Source organism: Hylobates moloch, unplaced genomic scaffold (genome assembly GCF_009828535.3).
Source record: "Hylobates moloch isolate HMO894 unplaced genomic scaffold, HMol_V3 SCAFFOLD_12, whole genome shotgun sequence".
Lineage (NCBI taxonomy): Eukaryota > Metazoa > Chordata > Mammalia > Primates > Hylobatidae > Hylobates > Hylobates moloch.
In genome coordinates, this window is record NW_026652287.1 from 44,278,486 (window position 1) to 44,299,744 (window position 21,259).

Consider the following 21,259-nt stretch of genomic DNA (forward strand, 5'->3'; position numbering starts at 1 on the left):
AGAACTCACTTGCTATCAGCAGAACAGCATGGGGGAACCGCCCCCATGATTCAATGACCTCCACTTGGTCTCTCCCTTGACACGTGGGGATTATGGGGATTACAATTCAAGATGAGATTTGGGTGGGGACACAAAGCCAAACCATATCAACTGTGACTACCTGGGGTAAGGGCCATCCAGGCAGAGGCAGGGGAACATTCTGGGCAAAGGCCTTGGGGCAGGGGCCTGGTATGTTCAGACAGCAGCAAGTAGGCCAGAGCGGCTGGAGGGGAGCAAGTGTGGGGAGGCCAGTGGAGAGATGAGGGTGGGGAAGGGATGGATCAGATAATGCAGGGCCCTGGGGGCCACAGGAAGGACTTCAGCATTTACTCCAAGTAAGGTGGGAGCCATTGAAGGTTCTAAGCAGAGGAGGGATGTGCTGTGACTCAGGTGTTCACAGGTGCCCTTTTGCTGCTGTGGAGAGAACTGAGCTTTTTCCTAGAAGTAGTTGAGGGAAATAGTGTCCTCCCTACCTCCCATATAACAGAGCTTTCCAAGGTCAAGGTGGTGGCCCTTGACTGACATCTGCTTAGTTGCAAATCAATCCCCCTTTCCCAGAGATGCACTTCACTAATGGAAATAAAAGCACAACTATTATTTGGGCATGACGGATTTAATTTTTTCTTGTCGAGAAAAAGAGTACATCTTTCCAAACTGGACATCAAGGAGTTGCTACACAGAAGAACCACATCCAGGGTAGAAAGGACCAGCGAGCTCGTTCAGTAGTGTATTTCAGAATCGTCAGGGAGGAGCCAGTAGCGGAATTATCGCGTTAACACTGAGACCACATTTCACCTTTTACTTGTTTTTCTAAATGGAGTAGGAGAGAAATGCTAAAATGTGATCTTGGGAGGAGTCCCCCAGCCCCCCGAAAAAGAAAAAAACCAAACAAACAGAAATCCAAACCGCTGTGGTCATGGCAATTTCCCATCAAAACTGCCCATGTAAACACAAGCTGCTAAAAGTGAATGTTAAGAAGGAAGGCACTGGTTAGTGGGTGGTCCTGACTTCAATCCCCTGGAGCTGGAGAGGGGTTTTCCCACGGCCTTTGGTTTAACGTGTCTGTAAACTCAACAAACCTCCATTTCCCTGAGGTAATCTGCAAAAACATCAGTTTGCAGTCCCCAGAGACCATTTCCAATTAAACCTTGCCCCCCCCAAATCATTCAATGTAACATTTGCCTTATTTTTAGAAGAAACAAATGTTCCCATCTTATTCCCAGTCTTTGAGAGAATCCTGAGGCAGCTCTCTCAGCTGCTACTTGAAGTTGAACTCTTGAAAAATTTATGTAAACAGAAAGCTTAGACCAGGTCAGGAGTAAGATGCAGTCAAAGCTGTTTCTCATCACGCAGGTGATTACAGGTTAGCTCTGCCCTATTCAAGACAATCTGATCCATTCCTTTTTTTGACAGCAGTTTAGAGACAATTGGCCAACAAAACCAGCCTGGCCAACAAGGTGAAACCCTGTCTCTACTAAAAATGCAAAACTTAGCTGGGTGTGGTAGCAGGTGCCTGTAGTCCCAGCTACTCAGGAGGCTGAGACAGGAGAATCGCTTGAACCCAGGAGGTGGAGGTTGCAGTGAGCTGAGATCATGCCACTGCACTCCGGCCTGGGCGACAGAGCGACTCTCTTTCTTAAACAAACAAACAAAAACCTCAGCAGGCCATATTGCATCTTAAGAAGTCTTTTTGAAGCTGCTTTAGTTTGACTTTAGTGTTAAAGTAACTAAAAATTTTTGACTCCCGCCCACATACTCAGATACCCTCACTTTGTGTGTATAGGATTTGTCCATTTCACCTCAGTCATCTAATTGGTTGGTATAAAGATACACTCGGCTGGGCATGATGGCTCACACCTGTAATCCCAGCACTTTGGGAGGCTGAAGCAAGTGGATCACTTGAATTCAGTTTGAGACCAGCCTCACCAACATGGTGAAACCCCTTCTCTACTAAAAATACAAAAATTAGCCAGGTGTGGTGGCAGGTGCCTGTAATGCCAGCTACTCGGGAGGCTGAGGCAGGAGAATCACTTGAACCCCGGAGGTAGAGGTTACAGTGAGCTGAGATTGTGCCACTGTACTCCAGCCTGGGCAACAGAGCGAGACTCTGTCTCAAAAAAAACAACAAAAAAAGATACCCTCACTCCAGAGTTCTAAGGGTAGCCTCTGGTATGAAGAAACCGGGGCTCCCTAGAAATAAATCTAAACTTGAACCAGGCTTTCCCCCTCACACATACCCCAGGGAAGAGGCTAAGCTCATGAAAGCTGCAGGAAGTCATTTTGGCTTCAGTGGCTGGGGGAGCAGACACAACCTCTGAAACAGAGTCAGGGAGGTGGGAACATAAAACATCCACTTAGCCATCCTAACAGTGCTGGTCCTGTTAAGGGGTGTTGGTTGGTGTTTGGGAGCAAAGAAAAGGTGCTGCGTCCCTAGAGTTTGGAATCTGATGGGCAGAAAGTGCCTTGACTGGAGGTCAAGATGTACATCTTCAAACTGCACACATAACCTCTGAGCAGAAGCCCCTGGAGGTGGGGACCCCAGCTTCAGGGACTCCCCGGCACTGATCACAGCCCATCCCCCCCATTCACATAAGGGCCTGCCACTCTCAGGCTGTCTACAAAGTACAAGCAGCGACAGCAAGTTACTCAATCCTACCTCCTCACCCCTTCCACCCAACCCCCAGCATCCCTTAGAAGTGACCCCTAGTTTGAGGCTGTGATGAGCTATGATTGCACCATTGCACTCCAGCCTGGGCAACAGAGTGAGACCATCTCAAAAAGAAAAAAAAAAAAAAAAAAAGAAGTGACTCCTCCATTAGCAAAAATTGTTACATCCCTGGGCCCTGCCGATGACAAGGATTGGGAAATGGACATTGGGTCTTGAAGGGCCCCCCTCAAGTTGGAAGAGCTTACATCAGAAAGTCGCCGACAACTGCCTGCGGCGGCTGGGGACGTTGCTTCATTTCCTTTTCTAGCACAATGTATGATTGGGCAAGAACTTGCTTAAAACACAACCAGCTAAACAGGGCCTGGGAGGGAGGGCCCAGGCTCCTGGCTCTGAGGCTAATTAACTTCTGGCCGAAAGCTCAGAGCCAGAGTGCTAGGGGTTGGGCGAATCTCTGCCCCGTCTAATGTGGTCCATAGTTCCAGAATTCAATTCAGGATCAGAGATGCGGTGAACACAGCAAAAACAGTGGCAGGGTCGTGGGTGACGTGGATCTTGGGGGAAGCTTGGAAGGCACTTCTGGGGTCCCTGAAGTCGGGGGGGTTGAGGGGATCTGACTCCCTGTCCCTTCTACAATGGGGAAAGGCCGCTTTAATGCTGCTTTTTGCAAGTAGAGGGTCTGCAGGGGTCAAAATCACCATCCCACCTTGGAATCCAGAAAGTTCGTGGGGGCAGGCTCAGAGACCAGCCTGCAGGACCTGAGAAAGATGCGCCGCCTTCCCTGGATGAACTCCAAGAACCCACGCCGCTCGACGAAGGAGATGAACCATCTCCCACCAGCTTGGGAATATGAGTCCTGCCCAACCCAGAAGAGACCGGGAAAATGGTTCTAAGCTAGAAGGCACCACGGATGCCCCTCCATCAGACAGAGTGGGACGTGTCACCCATGGCCACCCTCCTTAACACACCCTGGAAAGCAGCAAGCTCATGCACGCCAATGTCCCCGGGCCCCTGCCTGCCATGCAGAGCTGAGTGCCCTGGTCCGTAGCCTCTCACCAGGGCTGCCTGAGGAACCTGGCAGCCACGGCGACATTGTGAAGGAATGAGCCATGCAGGAGTCAGGGGGCAGTTGACAGGAGGGAAGGGATTGCCCTGAGCTTGGAGATAACCACTGTGGCTCATGCCTCGATCACAGTCCCTGCGGGTGGGTGGGGGGTTGGAGGCCATCTCTAGCAGCTGCAGCTGCTGGGCTGGGGGGCTGGAGCATCCCCCACAGCTGGGCCTTTTCCGTTGCTGCCTGAGCTGGAGCTGGGTTCCAGGGACTCGTTCATCTTCTCGCAGATGACATCCACCAGGCGCTCGAAGACCTGCTTCACATTGATGTTCTCCTTGGCACTGGCTTCAAAGAACTCGAAACCTGGATGAATGTTAAGGTGGGGACACTCGTAAGACCCCTGAGGGGCAGAGTCTCAGCTGTGGCATCACAGAAACCTGGCTTCTAAGCCTAGTTCTGCTCTTTATCCTGCTGTGGGACCTTGGTTGTGTGCCTTTGCCGCTCCAAGCCTCAGTTTGCTCATCTGTAAAATGGGAACGATGATCCTACCAATGATAAAAATCTGTGGCAGGCTAGGCGCAGGGGCTTATGCCTGTAATCCTAGCACTAAGGGAAGCTACGGCGGGAGGATCGCTTGAGGCCAGGAGTTCAAGATCAGCCTGGGCAACATAGCAAGGCCCTGTCTCTACAATAATTTTTTTAAAAAGTAGATGGGCGGCCAGGTGAAGTGGCTCATGCCTGTAATCCCAGCACTTTGGGAGGCCAAGGTGGGAGGATCATTTGAGGTCAGGAGTTCAAGACCAGCCTGACCAACATGGTGAAACCCTGTCTCTACTAAAAATACAAAAATTAGCTGGGCATGGTGGCACGCGTCTGTAATCCCAGCTACTTGAGGCTGAGGCAGGAGAATTGCTTGAATCTGGGAGGCAGAGGTTACAGTGAGCTGAGATCACGCCACTGCACTCCAGCCTGGGCAACAGAGCGAGACTCTATTTAAAAAAAAAAAAAATAGATGGGCAAGGTGGCGTTCACCTGCAGTCTCAGCTACTTGGAAGGTTGAGGCAGGAGAATGGTTTGTGCCCAGGAGGTCAAGGCTGCAGTGAGCCATGATCGCACCACTGCACACCAGCCTGAGTGATGGAGCAAGACCCTGTCTCAAAAACAAAACAAAACGAAACCCTGCGGCTGCAGCCATGGTCTGGACAATCCTAAGAATCTCTTTGTCACAAGGCAGTGGCTGCAAGAATATAGGTGGGAGGGTACATGAAGATTTCTGCTGCCCAGCAGCCATGGCAGTGCCCACAGGTGGCTATAGCTCAGCTTCCACCCAATTTCTTTTTTTTTTTTTTTTTTTTTTTTGAGACAGAGTCTCGCTCTGTCGCCCAGGCTGCAGTGCAGTGGCGCAATCTCGGCTCACTGCAAGCTCCACCTCCCGGGTTCATGCCATTCTCCTGCCTCAGCCTCCCAAGTGACTGGGATTACAGGCGCCCGCCACCACGCCCGGCTAATTTTTTGTATTTTTAGTAGAGACGGGGTTTCACTGTGGTCTCGATCTTCTGACCTCGTGATCCGCCCGCCTCGGCCTCCTAAAGTGCTGGGATTACAAGCGTGAGCCACCGCGCCCGGCCGCTTCCACCCAATTTCTGCTGCACAGAAAGGCATGGTCAGGAGATCCATCAAGTTACACTTTCCATTGCTTTTTTTTTTTTTTTTTTAAGAGAAAGTCTCTCTTTATTGCCCAGGCCAGAGTGTAGTGGTGTGAACACGGCTCATTGCAGCCTCAACCTCCTGGGCTCAAGCGATCATCCTGCCTTGGCCCCCTGAGTAGCTGGGACTACAGGCGCAGCCCACCACGCCCGGCTAATTTTTAACTTTTTTCTTTTGTAGAGGTAGGGGGGTCTCACTATATTGTGCAGGCTGGTCTTGAACTGCTGGCCTGAAGCAATCCTCCCGCCTAGGCCTCCCAAAGTGCTGGGTTTACCAGCGTGAGCCACCATGCTGGACTTCCTGCATCCTTTTAAGGTTGCTGAGGGTCTGCCTGAGAGGAGCTGTCCCCGAATCTCCATGCAGCCCCACCTGCCACATCACCAAGGTAAGCCAGGAATTCAAACAAACGCCTGCCACATTACACGTGGCCAAGCGTAAGTGGGCCTGTCTTCTCTGTGCGTCATGCTGCACTATAAAAATGGAATCATAATGAGTTAGGTGTGTAATTATCCATTTATTATCTGTCTCCGCTACTAGAAAGCCAGCTCCAGGCAGGGAGCATTTCCGCCTATGGCTGCACCCAGTGCCTGACACGGAGAGGGTGCTTAGAAACTGTCTGCTGAATGGTTGAATGAATGAATGGGTAAATGAATGAATAGCAGAGGCAGGACATGAACTTAGATTTCCTACTGTCAGCCTAGAGATATCAAAGCCATCCCACTGTCTTCCTGGGCAGATCTGGTGTTTCCTTATCCACGCGTGGCCTTGCCTCATACCATCTGTGTTATTTTTCTTTTTTTTTTTTTTTTTTTTTGAGACGGAGTCTCGCTCTGTCGCCCAGGCTGCAGTGCAGTGGCGCAGTCTCGGCTCACTGCAAGCTCCACCTCCCGGGTTCATGCCATTCTCCTGCCTCAGCCTGTCCGAGTAGCTGGGACTACAGGCGCCCGCCACCGCGCCCGGCTAATTTTTTGTATTTTTAGTAGAGACGGGGTTTCACCATGGTCTCGATCTCCTGACCTCGTGATCCGCCTGCCTCGGCCTCCCAAAGTGCTGGGATTACAGGCGTGAGCCACCGTGCCCGGCATCTGTGTTATTTTTCTTTTTGTTGAGACGGAGTTTCGCTCTTGTTGCCCATGCCGGAGTGCAATGACATGATCCCGCCTCACTGCAACCTCCACCTCCCGGGTTCAGGCGATTCTCCTGCTTCAGCCTCCCAAGGTGCTGCGAGTGCAGGTGCGTACCACCATGCCAGGCTAATTTTTGTATTTTCAGTAGAGACGGGGTTTCGCTATTTTGGCCAGGCTGGTATTGAACTCCTGACCTCAGATGATCCACCCACCTCAGCTTCCCAAAGTGCTGGGATTACGGGAATGAACCACCGCGCCCGGCTTATTTTTCTGATATTAACCAGGCTTGGTGGTATCTGCCTATAATCCCAACTACTCAGGAGGCCAAGGCAGGAGAATCACCTGAACGCAGGAGTTCAAGACCAGCCTGGGTAATGTACGGAGACCCTGTCTCTAAAATAAATAAAAATTTTAAAAAGGAAAAAAAATACATTTTTTGGATGTCATTCAATAGAGAAATTTACTGGAGAAACTAGAAACTACAGAAAGGTATTAAGACAGCCTATAGGCCGGGCGCGGTGGCTCACGCTTGTGATCCCAGCACTTTGGGAGGCCGAGGCAGGCGGATCACGAGGTCAGGAGATCGAGACCATGGTGAAACCCCGTCTCTACCAAAAATACAAAAAATTAGCCGGGCGTGGTGGCGGGCGCCTGTAGTCCCAGCTACTCGGAGAGGCTGAGGCAGGAGAATGGCGTGAACCTGGGAGGCGGAGCTTCCAGTTAGCTGAGATTGCGCCACTGCACTCCAGCCTGGGTGACAGAGCGAGACTCCCTCTCAAAACAAAAAAAACAAAAAGACAGCCTATAATCCCAGTACTTTGGGAGACTGAGGCAGGTGGGTACCTGAGCTCAGAAGTTCAAGATCAGCCTGGGCAACATAGCAAAGACCTAGTCTCTAAAGAAAATATAAAAATTAAGGCTGGGCACGGTGGTTCACGCCTGTAATACCAGCATTTTGGGAGGCCAAGGTGAGTGGATCACTTGAGGTCTGGAGTTCGAGACCAGCCTGGCCAACATGACGAAACCCCACCTCTACTAAAAATGCAAAAATTAGCTGGCCATGGTGGTGCACACCTGTGATCCCAGCTACTTAGGAGGCTGAAGCAGGAGGATCACTTGAACCTGGGAGGCGGAGGTTGCAGTGAGCCGAGATTGTGCCACTGCACTCCAGCCTGGGTGACAGAACAAGATGCTATCTCAAAAAAAAAAAAAAAAAAAAAAAAAGCGGGGGGGCCAGGCGTGATGGCTCATGCCTGTAATCCCAGCACTTTAGGAGGCCGAGGTGGGCGGATCACGAGGTCAGGAGTTCGAGACCGGGGCCAATGTGGTGAAACCTCGTCTCTACTAAAAATACAAAATTTAGCTTTGTGTGGTGGCGCATGCCTGCAGTCCCAGCTACTCAGGAGGCTGAGGCAGAAGAATCGCTTGAACACAGGAGGTGGAGGTTGCAGTGAGCCGAGATTATGCCACTGCACTCCAGCCTGGCAACAGAGCGAGACTCCATCTCAAAAAAAAAAAATAATAAATAAATATTAGCCAGGTGTGGTGGCATGCACCTGTAGTCCCACCTACTTGGGAGGCTGAGGTGGGAGGATGACTTGAGCCAGGGAAGTTGAGGCTGCAGTGAGCCGAGGTCATGCCACTGCACACCAGCCTGGGCAACAGAGTGAGACCCTGTCTCAAAACAAAAACACAAAGAAATGTATGGAGATAGAGATAAAAATAATTTGTAATCTCATCATTTAGAAACAATTACTATTGGCGTTTTGCTACTTGGCTTTCTAGTCTTTATTCATCTTTTTTTTTTAGACAGAGTCTCCCTCTGTTGCCCAGGCTGGAGTGCAGTGGTGTGATCATAACTCACTGCAGCCTCGACTCCTGGGCCCCCCTCAGTCTCCCAAGTAGCTGGGACTATAGGGATGTGCCACCACACACAGCCAATTTTTGGTATTTTTTATAGGGGTGGGGCTTCACCATGTTGCCCACACTGGTCTCTAACTCCTAGACCCAAGTAATCCTTCTGCCTTGACCTCCCAAAGTGCAAGGATTACAGGCATGAGCCACCATGCCCAGCCTTTAGTCTTTTTCTACATAAATATGTCATTGTTGGGGTTAGGTTTGTAGGTGATGTGTGTGTGCACATGTATATGTGTCTGGCTTTTTTTCCTACAAAATTGGAATCAGGCCAGGCGCGGTGGCTCATGCCTGTAATCCCAGCAGTTTGGGAGGCTGAGGCAGCGGATCATCTGAGGTCAGGAGTTTGAGACCAGCCTGAACAACATGGTGAAACCCCATCTCTACTAAAAATACAAAAGTAGCCAGGCGTGGTAAGGTGGCACATGCCTGTAATCCCAGCTATTCGGGAGGCTGAGGCAGGAGAATTGCTTGAACCAGGGAGGCGGAGGTTGCAACGAGCCAAGATTGTGCCACTGCACTCCAGCCTGGGCAACAAGAGCGAAACTCCATCTCAAAAAAAAAAAAAAAAAAAAAGAAAAGAAAAAAAATTGGGATCAAATTCTGTCTCCTGCTTTGTACTCTAATCTTCTTTGTGTGTGTGTGTGTGAGATACAGGCTCACTCCATCACCCAGGCTGGAATGCAATGGCGCGATCTCGGCTCACTGCAACCTCCGCCTCCCGGGTTCAAACAGTTCTCATACCTCAGCTTTCCAAGTAGCTGGGATTAAAGGCACGTGCCACCACACCCAGCTAATTTTGTATTTTTGGTAGAGACAGGGTTTTACCATGTTGGCCAGGCTGGTCTCGAACTCCTGACATCAAGTGATCTGCCCACTTCAGCCTCCCAGAGTGCTAGGATTACAGGCGTGAGCCACCGAAGCCGGCCTGTACTCCAATATTTTAAACATAATAACAGAAAGTGAGAATCTCCCTTTACCCCGAGACCCCAGATATAATCTGCAAGTAGGTGTGGGAAGCACCTCCAAGTATTCCAGCCCATGGCAGGCGTAACTGATTTCACCACTTCCAGGCTAACCGGGGATCCAGGGCCCTGCCCCACAGAACAAAGACCCAGTTTCTCCAACAAAGCAATGGCAAGAATAAAAGGGGAAAGGGATTGGTTATGGCTCAGAGATCAGCAAACCTCCTTTGTAAAGGGCCAGATCATAAATATTTTAGGCTTTTTGGGTCATATGGTCTCTGTCTCAATTACTCAATTCCGCGCTTGAAGCACTGTATATACCCTTTTCTGTATTGAGACAGCCTGTAATCACAGACGTGTGATTACCATAAACAATAGCAATCATAGACAATGCATCAACAAATAGGCATCAGCTGAGCATGGGTGTGAGCTCACTCCTATAATCCCAGCACTTTGGGAGGCCAAAGTGGGAGGATTGCTTAAGCCCAGGAGTTCAAGATCAGCCCAGACAACATGGCAAGACTTATCTCTTAAAATTTTTTTTTTTTTTTTTTTTTTTTTTGAGACAGAGAGGCTCACTCTGTCACCCAGGCTGGAGTGCAGTGGCACGATCTCGGCTCACTGCAACCTCCGCCTCCCAGGTTCAAGTGATTCTCCTGCCTCAGCCTCCTGAGTAGCTGGGATTACAGGTGTGTACCACCATGCCTCACTAATTTTTTTGTATTTTTAGTAGAGACGGGGTTTCACCATGTTGGCCAGGGTGGTCTCGAGCTTCTGACCTTGTGATCCACCCACCTCAGCCTCCCAAAGTGCTGGGATTACAGGCATGAGCCATCGTGCCCGGCAAAAAAAAATTGTTTTTAATTAGGTAGGTGTGGTGGAGTACACCTGGAGTCCCAGCTACTTGGGAGGCTGAGGTGGGAGGATCGCTTGAGCCCAGCTGCTTTGAGCTATGATCATGCCACTGCATTCCAGCCTGAGCACCAGAGAGGGACCTTGTCTCAAAAAAATAAAAAATAAATAAAAAAATTAAATAAAATAAAAAATAAATTAAAAAAATAAATGGTTGGGAGGTCGAGGCAGGTGGATAACCTGAGGTCAGGAGTTCCAGACTAGCCTGGCCAATATAGTGAAACCCCATCTCTACTAAAGACACAAAAATTAGCCAGGACCTGTGGTGGCGGGCACCTGTAATCCCAGCTACTCAGAGGCTGAGGCAGGAGAATCGCTTGAACCGGGGAGGCGGAGGTGGCAGTGAGCCGAAATCACGCCATTGCACTCCAGCCTGGGTGACAAGAGCAAGACTCCGTGTAAAAAAAATTTTTTTTTAAAAGGGTATGGCGGGCCGGGCGCGGTGGCTCATGCTAGGCCGAGGCAGGTGGATCAGGTGGTCAGGAGGTCGAGACCAGGTGAAACCCATCCCTATAAAAAACAAAAAAATTACCGGGCGGGTGGTGGGGGCCTGCGGGGGGGGGGCGGGGGTGGGAGGCGAGAATTCGCCCCACCCCCCCCCCCGGGGGGGAAAGAGAGGAGCCCCCCCAAAAAAAAAAAAAAAAAAAAAAGGGTATGGCGGTGTCTCAGAAAAACATTTATAGATACAAATTTGAATTTCATATAAATTTCCCATGTCATATTATTTTTTTCTCGACCACTTAAAAATGTAAAAACCAATCAGGTGCCGTGGCTCATGCCTGTAATCCCAACACTTTGGGAGGCTGAGGCAGGCTGACTACTTGAGCCCAGGAGTTCAAGACCAGCCTGCGCAATATAGTGAGACCTCATCTCTACAAAAAATAAAAATAAAAAATTAGCCAGTGTGCTGGCTTACACTAAGTAGTCCCAGCTACTTGAAAGGCTGAGGCAGCAGAATCACTTGAGCCCAGGAGTCCGAGCCTACAGGGAGCTTTGAACTTATTTTGTAGAGTTGGGGTCTCACTATATTGCCCAGGCTGGCCTCCAACCCCTGGGCTCAAGCAATCCTCCCTCCTCAGCCTCCTAAAGTGGTGGGATCACACCACTGTACTCCAGCCTGGGTGAAAGAGTGAGGCTCTGTCTCTATTATTTAAACAACAACAACAACAACAACAACAAAACAGCTGGAGTTGCATAGTGAAGTGTTTACAGACAAAAGGGTTCGATGTCAAGGGCTTATTTCTCAATGCTCTAGGAAAAAAAAGGAAAAGTATTTTGGTGGAATAGATGATTCAAGATGAAAAAATATTGAGATCTAATTAAGCTGAATAATGTTTTATGAAAGTCTATTATATATTCCTTTCTACTTGTGAATGTATTTGAACTTTTTTTAGATGGAGTTTCGCTGTTGTTACCCAGGCTGGAGTGCAATGGCGCGATCTCAGCTCACGCAACCTCCGCCTCCTGGGTTCAAGTAATTCTCCTCCCTCAGCCTCCCAAGTAGCTGGGATTACAGGCGTGCACCACCACAACCAGCTAATTTTGTATTTTTAGTAGAGATGAGGTTTCACCATGTTGGTGAGGTTGGTCTCAAACTCCTGACCTCAGGTGATCCGCCTGCCTCGGCCTCCCAAAGTGCTGGGATTACAGGCATGAGCCACCACGCCTGGCCGAACATTTCTTCTTTTCTTTTTTTTTTTTTTTTTTTTGAGACAAGGTCTCGCTCTGTCGCCCAGGCTGGCATACAGTGGTGCAATCTTGGCTCAATGCAACCTCTGCCTCCCAGGCTCAAGCAATCCTCCCACCTCAGCCTCCTGAGTAGCTGAGACTACAGGTGTGCACTACCATGCCTAGCTAATTTTTGCATTTTTTTGTACAGACAGGGTTTGCCATGTTGACCAGGCTGGTCTCAAAGTCCTGGGCTCAAGCGATCTACCCACCTTGCCCTCCCAATGTGCTGGGAATATTTGAACATTTTTATCACAAAAAGTTATTATTTTCTTCCTTTTTTGAGACAGGGTCTCACTATATTGCCCAAGCTGCTCTCAAATTCTTGGCCTGAAGCAATCCTCCTAATTCCGTCTCCAGAGTAGCTGGGATTACAAGCACATGCCACCATTCCTGGCAAAAGTTATTTTTTTAAAAAAGTGTAGGTCGGGCCTATAAAAACCAACCAGGTGCAGTGACTCCATCTCAAAAAAAAAGTGTTAAGAACATCTGTGAATCAAGCTGGCAGATTTCTTGCCACATGTGCCCAAAGAAATATATGTAAAAATGATTGCTGCAGCTGCATTTGTCAGAGGAAAAGGCTAGAAATAATCTCCATGGCTGTCAACAGAGGAAAAGGTTAAGGAAACACGAAATGGAATAGTACACAGCCATGCAAAAGAATGAGCCAGCTCTGGGGCTGATGGAGAAATATTTCTTTCTTTTTTTTTTTTTTTTTTTTTGAGACAGAGTCCTGCTCTTTCACCCAGGCTGGAGTGCAGTGGCGCGATCTTGGCTCACTGCAAGTTCTGCCTCCCGGGTGGTTCACACCATTCTCCTGCCTCAGCCTCCGAGAAGCTGGGACTACAGGCGCCCGCCACCACGCCTGGCTAATTTTTTTGTATTTTTAGTAGAGACGGAGTTTCACAGTGTTAGCCAGGATGTTCTTGATCTCTTGACCTCGTGATCCACCCACCTCGGCCTCCCAAAGTGCTGGGATTACAAGCGTGAGCCACCGCGCCCGGCCGAGAAATCTATCTACGATATATTATTTAGTAGAAAAATTCAAAGTGCAGGAAAGGGTATATACAGTAGGGAACATCTGTGTAAAACAAAAAAGTAGCCAGTGTGTTGTCAATGCCTGTGGGTGCTCAGGATATTTCTGGAAAGAGATACAAGAACCAGAGAAGCTGGGAGACCAGAACTGGAGGTGGGGAGTGAGTTATTGCCTTAGTCTCTTCCTGTGTCTTCTGAATTTTGCACATAGTCTGCTGGCTTGGATGGGGCTTATGGGAAAGCTGGGGTTAAAAATTGATTGCAAGCATCAGTTACTTTCTTTCTTCTTCTTTTTTTTTGAGACAGTCTTCCTCCATTGCCCAGGCTGGAGTGTAGTGGCGCGATATCGGCTCACTGCAGCCTCCGCCTCTCAGGTTCAAGTGATTCTTCTGCCTCAGCCTCCCAAGTAGCTGGGATTACAGGAGTCTGCCACCATGCCCGGCTAATTTTTGTGTATTTTTAGTAGAGACGGGGTTTTGCCATGTTGGCCAGGCTGGTCTAGAACTCCTGGCCTCAGGTGATCTGCCTGCCTCAGCCTCCCAAAGTGCTGGGATTTCAGGCATGAGCCCACCACGCCCGGCCACAAATAAAGTTTTATTGGCAAACAATCACACCCATTCATTTATGCATTGTCTGTGGCTGCTGTCATGTAGAGTTGAGTAGTTGTTATAGAGATTGTATGGCCAAAAATATTTACTATCTGGCCCTTTAAGAAAAGGTTTGCTAACACCTGGACTTAAAAAAGCAGTTGTATCCACTATTTTGCTGGAATAAAACAGCCGGGCACAGTGGCTCACGCCTGTAAACCCAACACTTTGGGAGGCCAAGGCAGGTGGATCACCTGTCAGGGGTTCAAGACCAGCCTGGCCAACATGGCGAAACCCCATCTCTACTGAAAATACAAAAATGAGTCAGGCATGCTGCGCACACCTGTAATCCCGGATACTCAGGAGGCTGAGGCAGGAGAATCACTTGAATGCAGGAGGTAGAGGTTGCAGTGAGCCAAGATCACGCCGCTGAACTCCAGCCTGGGTAAAAGAATGAGACTCCATCTTGAACAAAAACAAAAACAAACTATAAAGAACATCCCCTTGGCCAGGTGTGGTGGCTCATGCTTGCAATCCTAGCACTTTGGGAGGCTGAGGGGGGAGGATCACTTGAGGCCAGGAGTTCGAGGCCAGCCTGGGCAACATAGCTAGACCTTGTCTCTACACAAAATAAAAAAAAAGGCCAGGCGTGATGGCTCACGCTTGTAATCCCAGCACTTTGGGAGGCCAAGGCAGGCAGATCACAAGGTCAGGAGATCAAGACCATCCTGGCTAACACAGTGAAACCCCGTCTTTACTAAAAATACAAAAAATTAGCTGGGCATGGTGGCACGCGCCAGTAGTACCAGCTACTTGGGAGGCTGAAGCAGGAGACTTGCTTGAACCTGGGAGGTGGAGGCTGCAGTGAGCCAATATTGCACCACTGCACTCCAGTCTGGGTGACAGAGCGAGACTCTGTCTCAAAAAAATAAAATAAACCTGGGAAGCGGAGCTTGCAGTGAGCCGAGACCGCGCCACTGCACTCCAGCCTGGGTGACAGAGCGAGACTCTGTCTCAAAAAAATAAAAAATAAAAAAATAAAGAATATCCCCATCCTTTTCCACAGCTGCATAGTATTCCACCGTGTGAATATACTTTATGTCCATTTGGTTCTCCAACTGTGAGACACTTGGCGGGGATCTGTAGGTTTCACTCCTACTAATACTACTACTACACTCCACACACCACATCCCACATGGGTGAGGATATCTCTAGGATCAATTTCCAGAAATGGTTTTCCTGGGTTCCCAGGGGATAGGCAGTGGGGTAGTGGGAGTTCCTGCGCATGGATCCCCTGCAATTAAACGGGACATGTGGCATACACATGGGTATTTTCCTGGGCAGATCCTCCAAGGATCAGTGACTGGGTTGGACCCTGAATCAGAGGATGGGGATGAGGGTTTGGTTCTGGGAGACCAGGGCCTGTGGCCCAGGCTGGGCACTAACCAAGGTCGTCGGCGAGCCTCCGGCCATCCTCAGCAGGCACGACACGTTCGTCCTCCAGGTCACACTTGTTCCCCACCAGGATGACCTGGGCGTTGTCCCAGGAGTAGGTCTTGATTTGCGTGGCCCTGCAGAGTTACCAGTCGTGAGCCATGAGCCGGGGTGTTAGGGGTCAGAGGAGAGGGCAAAGATCAGGGGTCCATGGTCAGCAAGCACTCACCAGTCCTGCACAGCGGCAAAGGATTCCTGATTGGCGACGTCATACATGAGCAGGAAGCCCATGGCGCCCCGGTAGTAGGCTGTGGTGATGGTGCGGTAGCGCTCCTGGCCTGCCGTGTCCTGGACAAATGGCAGTGGCAGTTGGCTGGGAACTACCTGTTTCCCAGTCCACCCCTGTCCGAGAGGGGCACTGCCTTGTGCTCACAGCCCCAGTCTTATGGGGAAGACACAGACTTGCTTGTACAAACTCCAGTCTGATGGAGAATACACAGATCCTGCCCTCACAACCCCAGTCTGATGGGGGAGGCATGGATTGATTACCAAGGGACCTCCCCAGTCCGATGAGGGAGGGTCTTGGGCTTGCCCTTGAGGGGTTCCAAGTCTCAGGGGTCAGTGGCCTCTCATAGACTTATAAGCCTCTTTGACCTCATCTCTAAGAACCAACTTAACAACTGCAAATAAGAACCAACTGGGCCAGATGGTACCATCTTGACAGGACACCTTGGTACTCTTGCTACCATGATGATTGTTACCAGCGGCTAAGTTGGGAGAGGGGGCTGGGTGTGACTCTACAGACCAGGCTGGTCCAATGGGGGTCCCAGGGGTCCCCTCTAAGATGGTACCCAAAACTCTTCCCCATTGGTCACCAGCACCTGGGACCTTTCTTTTTTCTTTCTTTCTTTTTTTAATAGATGGGGTCTCGCCCTGTCACCCATGCTGGAGTGCAGTGGTGCAATCATAGCTCACTGCAGCCTCGAACTCCTGGGCTCAAGCAATCCTCTCACCTCAGCCTCCTGAATAGCTGAGACTACAGGCGGGAGCTACCATGCTGGGCTAATGTTTAAAGTTTCTGTAGAGATGAGATCTCGCTATGTTGTCCAGGCTGCTCTGAACTGCTGGGCTCAAGTGATCCTCCACCTTGGCCTCCCAAAGTGTTGGGATTACAGGCATGAGCCACCACGCTTAGTGTCACAAGTACTTCAAACATGTCTTAGGTTAGTATCACCTCTGCAATCAGACCCCCAGGAATAATACTGTCTCCCGCCAGGCACGGTGGCTCATGCCTGTAATCCCAGCACTTTGGGAGGCCGAGGTGGGTGGCTCACAAGGTCAGGAGTTCGAGACCAGCCTGGCCAACATGGTGAAACCTTGTCTCTACTAAAAATACAAAAATTAGCCGGGCGTGGTGGTGGGCACCTGTAACCCCAGCTACTCGGGAGGTTGAGGCAGGAGAATCGCTTGAACCCAGGAGATGGAGGTTGCAGTGAGCCGAGATCGCGAGACTGCCCTCCAGCCTGGGCAACAGGGCAAGACTCTGTCTCAAAAAAAAAAAAAACAAAAAAACAAAACAAAAAAACCCTCCAACGAACTTTCCTGGAGGGACCCCACCCCCAACCCACAGCCAGCCTCCCAGCCTACCCAGATCTGCAGCTTGATCCTCTTGTCATGGCGGTAGACGGTCTTGACCTTGAAGTCGATGCCCACAGTACTGACGAAGGCGGGCGTGAAGGAGTCGTCCGCATATCGGAACAGGAAGGAAGTCTTGCCCACGCTGCTGTTGCCTATCAGTAGCAGTTTGAACATATAGTCGAAGTTCTGATCTGCTGCATCCCGTGGGCCTGCCGGGGGGTCTCCAGCTGATGCCATCTTGGCCCAAGTCTCCTGGGACGGGGAGACCTGAAATCCTCAGGGAGAGGAGACGGGCGTCCTGCAGGGGAATCAAACATCAATAACAGCTCCTGTGGATGCACCAGGCCTGGATTCAAATCTCAGCTCGGTCACTTGGAGGCCAAGTGATGCTGGATGCATCGCTGGCCCCCTCTAGACCTCAATGTCCTCTTCTGCAAAATGGGATGTTTGTCATAGTCCCTTCCTGGAAGAGTAGTTGGTTGTGAGCCTAAAACGAGTTTCTTTCTTTCTTCTTTTTTTTTTTAGAGACAAGATCTCGCTCTGTTGCCTGAGGCTGGAGTGCAGTGGCGTGATCATAGCTCACTGCAGTCTTGACCTCCTGGGCTCAAGTGATCCTCCTGCCTCAGCCTCCCAAGTAGCTGGGAATACAGACATGCCACCACATCAGGCTAATTTAAAAAAAAATTTTGTAGAGATGGGGTCTCATTATGTTGCCCATGCTGGTTTCAAACTCCTCTGCTCAAGCAATCCTCCTGCCTCAGCCTTCCAATGTGCTAGGATTACAGGCATGAGCCACCACGCCCGACCTAAAATGTGTTTCTTTATTCATTCAACAAATGCTTACTCTCTGCCAGGCCCTCTTCTCTGTGGAAATGCAGCTGTGAATAGGACAAGAAAAAGTCCATCCTCGGGTGGTCACGTTCCTTCCAGTGGGAAGGTATTAACACACATAACGGTCATTAGACAGTGCCTGGTATAGAGCTGGGGCACAAAAAACGTGACTGCTGTTTAATCTTCACACCCTGTGGCGTAACTGAGTCTTTATTGGGGTGGAGGGTGGGGAGACCTTTCCTGTCTGGAAACCCGGAGGCCTAGCAAAGGGTTCAAGTGCAAGGCTGAGGGTAAGGGGCTCTGGCCGCTGCAGAACTAGATTCTGGAGAAGGCACAGGTGTGGACTTCGCCCCAGCGTGTGCAGCTGGTGTGGCCCAGGTGTAAGCTGGGGTGGGGTGGGGGGAGGACCTGCCAGCTGGATAAGCTGGATAGAGCCCCCGATTAAGGCTTGAGTGTTGACTTTGGCAGGTGTCAGCCACTGGGGCGCCTGCCCCCCACCAACTCATGCCAAATACAACCCTTTCTCTGAGTTCCAAGGGGAAGGGGTTTTCTGTGTACAGGGCCCAGGTTTAAAGTCCAGTTCTACCCCCTAAATGGGTACTGCTATTTTCTATTTGTCAAAGGGGCCGGGCCTGTCTCCTTCTGCCCAAGGCTGACTCACTCCAGCCCCAGTCCACGGAGGCAGGAGTGAGAGTCCTTATACCCAAGGAAACGATCCCAGCCACTTAACACAACCCCACCACCACGACCACTGCTGCCTACCCCTGGTCTTTCCAGGCAATCTGTCCCATAGCTAGGCTCCTTGAATCTGCCCACACTCCAACATGCTGCTTCATCCGGGTCCAAGGTGCTCCCTCAACTCTCATAACCTCTCCCAGGCCTCAGTTTCCCCAGCTGTCTATGGCCGCTGCGGGAACCGCATAGAGAGGCTGCAGAAGGCCTGGATGCAGGCAGGGCAGAGGCAGAGAAAGCCCTGGCATAGCTATTTCTCAACCGCCTTTGGGGCCTTTTTCCATTTTAAACGAGGACCCAACCGGCCCCACCCCGTGTTCCAGGAGAACGAGTTTAAGGAGGGGAAGAGAAGAGGCAGGAAACCTTTCCCCACGCAGGGCAGGGCCGCAAGGCTGGGGCCCCCACCTCCCCCAGCCTCGGCTCACCTATGTGTCAGTCGGTCCCGCCTCTTTCTAACCATCTGCCGACCCTCCCTCAAGCCTGGCCCGGGAGGGCTCGCCTCTGTCCCCCTTCACTAGATTTGGGGCGCCCCAGCCAATGCAGGCGAACTCAAGAGTTTCCCCGATCACCATATGGTCCCAACGCCTGTCCCCAGCTGGGCTCTCTGCCCCGCCTGCGCCCCATCAGCCCTTCCCAAGTGCCCAGCTGGGTGGGGGTGAGGGCAGAGGCGTTCCCCGCAGCCCCGCCTTTGTTCCCCAGGCCCCCTACCCTCCTAACAAACCCCTGTACCCCACAGACCTGCTCGAATGCGGACGGGCGGGGTGGGCTGCGCTCCTTCCCAGGGGTGACCTCGCGTAGGGGGCGCCGCCCGCAGGGGTTCCGCCTGTGAACTCGCTGCGGCTTGGCCCTGGCCGCGACCCCGGCCCCGCAGCCGCAGAAGCCAGCAGCCTGCAGCCACCCGGATCCCGCGCGGGCTCCGCCCAGAAGGCGGAGGAGGGGCCGTTCCCGGAGCGGGGGATGGGGGAGGACGAAGAGGGGCCGAGTCTTGGGCGGGGCTTGCAGAAAGCGGGTGGGAGGGGCTGGAAGCTGCACCAAGCGTCTAGAGCCCGTCCTAGCCAAGCAACATCTCATTTTCCCAACTGCTTGTAAAGAGCTTCTACTATACGCACAGCTGTTAAAAGCATAGAGTCCTGGACCTCGTTCGAGTCCCAGCTCCACCACTTTCCAGTCTTGTGGCTTTGGACGCGTTACTTAACCTCTTTGAGCCTCAGTTTCCCCATCCATCAAGTAGCTCATAGCAAGAGTACCCAACCTCATAGAGTTGTGGGAGGATTCTGATCTGAGTTAGTGTTTGTCAAGTGCAATGCCGGCTTTGAAGTAGGCTAGGCCAGGCGCGGTGGCCTGTAATAACAGCAGTTTGGGAGGCCGAGGCAGGAGAATCACTTGAGGCCAGGAGTTTGAGAACAGCTTGGGCATCGCAAGGAGACCTCATCTCTACTAAAAATAACAAAAATTAGCCAGGTGTGGTGGCGTGCATCTGTAACCCCAGCTACTTGGGAGGCTGAGGCAGGAAGATTGCTGGAGAGATCGAGGCTGCAGTGAGCCTTGATTGTGCCACAGCACTCCAGCCCGGGCAACAGAGCAAGACCCTGTTTCAAATAAATAAAAATAAATCAGAGCCAGGCGTGGTGGCTTATGCCTGTAATCCCAGTACTTTGGGAGGCCGAGGCAGGCGGATCACTTGAGGTCAGGAATTTGAGACCAGCCTGGCCAACATGGTGAAACCTCATCCCTAGTAAAAAAAAAAAAAAAAAAAAACAAATATTAGGGGCCGGGCACGGTGGCTCACACCTGTAATCTCAGCACTTTGGGAGGCCAAGGCGGGCAGATCACCTGAGGTCGGGAGTTTGAGACTAGCCTGGCCAACGTGAAGAAACCCTGTCTCTACTAAAAAATACAAAATTAGCCAGGCGTGGTGACGCATGCCTGTAATCCCAGTTACTCTGGAGGCTGAGGCAGGAGAATTGCTTGCACCCGGAAGGCGGAGGTTGCGGTGAGCCGAGATCACGCCATTGCGCTCCAGCCTGGGCAAAAAGAGCGAAACTGTCTCAAATAAATAAATAAATATACAAAAATTAGCCGGGCATGGTGGTACGCACCTGTAATCTCAACTACTTGGGAGGCTGAGGCAGGAGAATCGCTTGAACCCAGGAGGTGGAGGTTGCAGTGAGCCGAGATCGCGCCACTGCAGTCCAGCCTAGACGACAGAGTGAGACTCTGTCTCAAAAAAAAAAAAATTAAAAAATAAATGAGGCTGGGCATGATGTCTGATGCCTGTAATCCCAGCCCTTTGGGAGGCTAAGGCAGGAGGATTCCTTGAGCTCAGGAGTTCAAGGCCAGCCTAGGCAACATAGAGTTCCCAACTCTACGAAAATTTTTTTTGAAAATTAGCTGGCCACAAAAAAAAGAAAAAGAAAAAGAAAAAAAAATTAGCTGGCCATGGGGGCACATACATGTAGTCTTAGCTACTCAGGAGGCTGAGGCAGGAGGATTGCTTGAGCCTGGGAGAGAGAGAGGCTTCAGTAGGTTAGGATTGTGCCACTGCACTCCAGCCTGGGTGACCAGGCACGACTTTATCTCTAAATAAAGAAAGTTAAAGTGGGTTGGATCCCTTTGTGAAATGCCCAGGCTTTGCTGGTGTTGGAATCCCAGCAACTCCACCTTACTCAATTTGCTGAACTTGTCTGAGCCCCCACTGCCTCATGGGAACAAAAGTAGCTGTCTCAAGAGCTGCCACGTGGATGAATGGGGATGAAGTGCATTAGTTAGGAAGGGCTGGGTTATGCTTAGTAACAAGCACCCCCAAAGACTTCATGGCCCCAACAGCTATAAGGTTTGGTTCCCATGATGGTTGTTTTGTGAAGGGAAAATGCAGCAAATTATGCACTTCT

General features: G+C 50.8%; 1 protein-coding gene across 4 annotated transcripts; it reads right to left on the reverse strand.

Moving 5' to 3' along the window:
• Positions 1–1,750: 1,750 nt before the first annotated feature.
• RAB3D (RAB3D, member RAS oncogene family) lies at positions 1,751–19,835 on the reverse strand. Of its 4 annotated transcripts, XR_009208907.1 has the most exons (6): positions 19,107–19,835; positions 16,815–17,103; positions 15,397–15,515; positions 15,180–15,304; positions 3,761–4,121; positions 1,751–3,560 (listed from the first exon to the last, which is right to left on the reverse strand). XR_009208907.1 is itself a non-coding variant. In XM_032169730.2 (5 exons), the coding sequence occupies exons 2-5, from the start codon at positions 17,040–17,042 to the stop codon at positions 3,934–3,936; spliced, it is 660 nt and encodes a 219-aa protein (XP_032025621.1). In that variant the 5' UTR covers positions 17,043–17,103; positions 19,107–19,835; the 3' UTR covers positions 1,751–3,933. The 4 variants fall into 4 exon arrangements, 3 of the variants coding, with proteins under 3 accessions (XP_032025621.1, XP_058280958.1, XP_058280959.1); XM_032169730.2 differs by having other exon boundaries at positions 1,751–4,121; XM_058424975.1 differs by lacking the exons at positions 1,751–3,560; positions 3,761–4,121 and adding an exon at positions 7,843–8,266.
• Between the last annotated feature and the right edge of the window lie 1,424 nt (positions 19,836–21,259).

Excerpts from the sequence above, each read along its gene's own strand:
- RAB3D (XM_058424975.1), bottom strand. The coding sequence starts at position 17,042 with ATGGCATCAGCTGGAGACCCCCCGGCAGGCCCACGGGATGCAGCAGAT. Across the intron at positions 15,516-16,814 it reads GGATCAAGCTGCAGATCTGG|GACACGGCAGGCCAGGAGCG; the intron begins GTAGGCTGGGAG and ends CCATTTGTCCAG. Across the intron at positions 15,305-15,396 it reads TTTGCCGCTGTGCAGGACTG|GGCCACGCAAATCAAGACCT; the intron begins GTGAGTGCTTGC and ends GTAACTCTGCAG.